At 54.2% G+C, this 3,472-nt stretch overlaps 1 protein-coding gene across 1 annotated transcript in view; it reads left to right on the top strand.

The window, feature by feature from the left end:
* Positions 1–1,457, top strand: part of LOC103080330 (interferon lambda-3) — a 6,920-nt gene extending 5,463 nt beyond the window's left edge. Inside the window, 5 exon segments of the mRNA XM_007472046.1 lie at positions 55–298; positions 576–653; positions 935–1,078; positions 1,187–1,270; positions 1,359–1,457. Of these exon segments, the coding sequence (XP_007472108.1) occupies positions 55–298; positions 576–653; positions 935–1,078; positions 1,187–1,270; positions 1,359–1,457 (649 nt within the window).
* The last annotated feature ends 2,015 nt before the right edge of the window (positions 1,458–3,472 follow it).

Raw genomic sequence — 3,472 nt, 5'->3', positions numbered from 1 at the left:
GGAATGCAGCTGGGTCAGCCCCTACATCATTGTCCTGGACCCTCGCCTCCCCAGAGCCTCCACCCTCACCCGCGACGCCCTCCCTCCCCTCATCTTTCTGTCCTTCCTTAACACAGACGTGGACCCCGGCTGCACGCTGGTGCTGGTGCTGATGACTGTGGCGCCGAGCAGGACAGGAGCGGTTCCTGTGCCCTCACCCCTCGGGGCCCTCCCAGGTGCAAGGGGCTGCCACATGGCCCAGTTCAAGTCTCTGTCCCCACAAGAGCTGCAGGCCTTCAAGAGGGCCAAGGATGCCTTTGTGAGTCTCCGCCGACCCCTCCTGCAGTGGGCGACCCTCCACCCCTCCCTCTGCGCTCCCAGGCTACGTGGGCTGAAGGTGGGCCTGCCCTCCCCGCACTGGGCTGACCTCCACCCTCCCCGCGGTGGGCGATCTCCTGTCCTCCTGCGGTGGACGTGCCTCTGCGGTCCTTCTGGAAGTCAACCTCCCGTCCTCCTGCTGTTGGCCATCCTCCAGTCTCCCTGGGGTCTTCCCTCCATCCCTCCCGCTGTGGGCTGACCTTGCCCTTGCTCTCCAGGAAGAGTCGCTCTTGCAGAAGGACTGGAACTGCAGCTCCCGCCTCTTCCCCAGGACCCGGGACCTGAGGCAGCTGCAGGTGAGCTGGGAGAGTCAGGCCCACCTGCCCTCAGTTGGGAGAGTCAGTGCCCGCCCCACTCCGGCTCTGTAGGTGGCCCCTCACCTCCTCCTTCCCTCACATCCTTCTCTCCCTGCCCTCCCCACCCGTCCCCTGACCCCTTCCCCTCAGCCAACCACATCGGCTCTCACCTGACCCCGACTTTCACCTTCCAGTGTCCCTTCCTCTGATCCCCTCACCTGTGCCTCCTCGCCTGTTCTCTCTCACATGCAACTCTCACCTGTCTTCTGTCTCCTCCTCAGGTGTGGGAGCGCCCCGTGGCCTTGGAGGCGGAGCTGGCCCTGACACTGAACGTCCTGGAGGCCACGGCTAACTCATCCCTGGATCACATCCTGGACCAGCCCCTTCACACGCTGCAGCACATCCACTCCAAGCTCCAAGCCTGTGTGAGCGCTCGGGGCGCCCGGGCCGTGTCTGGGCTCTGGCCACCTGTACGTGCCCCTGTGTCCCAGGCCCTGCCTCACACCGTCAGCACCACCCTCCTCTGCCCACAGGTCCCAGCTCGACCCACAGCAGGCCCCAGGCCCCAGGGCCGCCTCCATCACTGGCTGCACCGGCTCCAGGAGGCCTCGAAGAAGGTGAGTGACCGGGGAGGGGAAACCGACGGCTGGGCTCAGCTGGGAGCCCAGACGTGGGAGCTACTGAGCCATCCCCCTTTGCCCCCAGGAGTCCCGGGACTGCCTCGAAGCCTCTGTCATGTTCAACCTCTTCCGCCTCCTCACCCGGGACCTGAGATGTGTTGCCAGTGGAGACCAGTGTGTCTGAACCCTGAGACCCACCTGTCTCAGCATCTTTTTAATTTTTTTAAATTTAATTAATTTATTTCTAGCTGCATTGGGTCTTTGTTGCTGTGCACGGGCTTTCTCCAGTTGTGGCAAGCATGGGGTACTCTCCATTGCGGTGTGTGGGCTTCTCATTGCGGTGGCTTCTCTTGTTGCGGATCACCAGCTCTAGGCACGTGGGCTTCAGTACTTGTGGCACGTGGGCTCAGTAGTTGTGGCTCACGGGCTCTAGGGCGCAGGCTCAGTAATTGTGGCACACGGGCTTAGTTGTTCTGCGGCATGTGGGATCTTCCTGGACCAGCGCCCTAACCCGTGTCCCCTGCATTGGCAGGTGGATTCTTAACCACTCTGCCACCAGGGAAGCCCTGTCTCAGCATCTTAGATATTATTTTTGCACAAACTACCTCCACTGGATTATTGCTTCCAGATCCCTATTTGTTTTTGAAGCCCCTAAAAGATATTTATTCTTGTACTTTTTGTAAAATGTGTGAAAATAAACAATTTGTCTATGACATTGACCTTGTTTATATGTGACTGTATAAGTGACTGCACAACAGAGTATGTGACTGTGGCCCTCTGAGTGTGCGTGTATTGCAGTGGGAAGGTGAAGTGAGAGATGAAGAGACTATGAAAGAATAAATGAATGAGGAGTGAAAGAATCACTGAGGATGTTTTCGGCCACAACAATGGAAGATTTCATTGCATCACAAGCTATCATTACATTAAGTAATAAGATGTCTAGAGGAGGCTGTCTCTGGGTCAGATCAGCGGGACCATGGCTTTATCATGGACCTATGGCCTATAACTGTTAGTATTTCTAAGGATATGTGTTAAAATTGTGTTTGTGTTACATTCACCCCAACCTCCTGTGGTTCTAAACCTGGGATGACTATTGTCAGGGTGGTGATGTGCTGGGAGAAATATCACAGAGAGAGTTGTCACCAAAAAGTCATTAAGTTCCACTGTGGGCATTGTTGTATGTAGACAGTGGTGTTGACTGCAAATAATTTTCTTGTCTGATCTGTATGTCTTTTATTTCCTTTTCTTGCCTTATTGCACTGGATAGAACTGTAGTACTATGTTGAATAAGAAGGGTGAAAGAGGGCATCTTTGCCTTCCTCCTGATCTTAGGGGGAAAACATTCAGTTTCACCATTAAGTGTAAATGTCAGCTGTAGGTTTTTTGTAGATGCTCTTTTTCAAGTTGAGGAAGCTCCTTTCCATTCCTATTTTTCTAAGAGTTTTAAAAAATCATGATTGGGGACTTCCCTGGTGGTCCAGTGGTTAAAAATCTGCCTTCCCATTCAGGGGACATGGGTTCAATCCCTGCTCAGGGAACTAAGATCCCACATGCCACAGGGCAACTAAGCCCGTGCGCCACAACTACTGAGCCCACGCGCTCTAGAGCCCGTGCGCCACAACTAGAGAGCCCGTGTGCCGCAACTACTGAGCCTGTGCACCACAACTAGAGAGCCTGTGTGCTGCAACTACTGAGCTTGTGCACTCTGGAGCCCGTGTACCACAACTAGAGAAGCCTGTGTGCTCTGGAGTCCGCGTGCCACAACTAGAGAGAAGCCTGCGCACTGCAACGAAGAGCCCGTGTACTGCAATGAAAGATCCCGCATGCCACAACTAAGACCTGACGCAGCCCAATTAAAAAAAAAAAATCATGAATGGATGTTGAAATTTGGCAAATGTTTTTTCTTCATTGATTGATATGTTCATGTGATTTTTTTTCTTTAGCCTGTCTTGGTGGACTGTATTGATTGGTTTTCAAATATTGAACCAACCAGGCTTCCCTGGTGGCGCAGTCGTTGAGAGTCTGCCTGCCGATGAAGGGGACACTGGTTTGTGCCCCGGTCCAAGAAGATCCCACATGCCACAGAGAGGCTAGGCCCGTGAGCCATGGCCGCTGAGCCTATGCATCCAGAGCCTGTGCTCCGCAACAGGAAAGGCCACAACAGTGAGAGGCCTGTGTACCGCAAAAAAAAAAAAAAAA

This window comes from Lipotes vexillifer, unplaced genomic scaffold (genome assembly GCF_000442215.2).
Source record: "Lipotes vexillifer unplaced genomic scaffold, Lipotes_vexillifer_v1.1 scaffold1815, whole genome shotgun sequence".
NCBI lineage: Eukaryota > Metazoa > Chordata > Mammalia > Artiodactyla > Lipotidae > Lipotes > Lipotes vexillifer.
The sequence above is the reverse complement of the archived record's forward strand: the minus strand, read 5'-3'. Positions and strand labels throughout refer to the sequence as shown.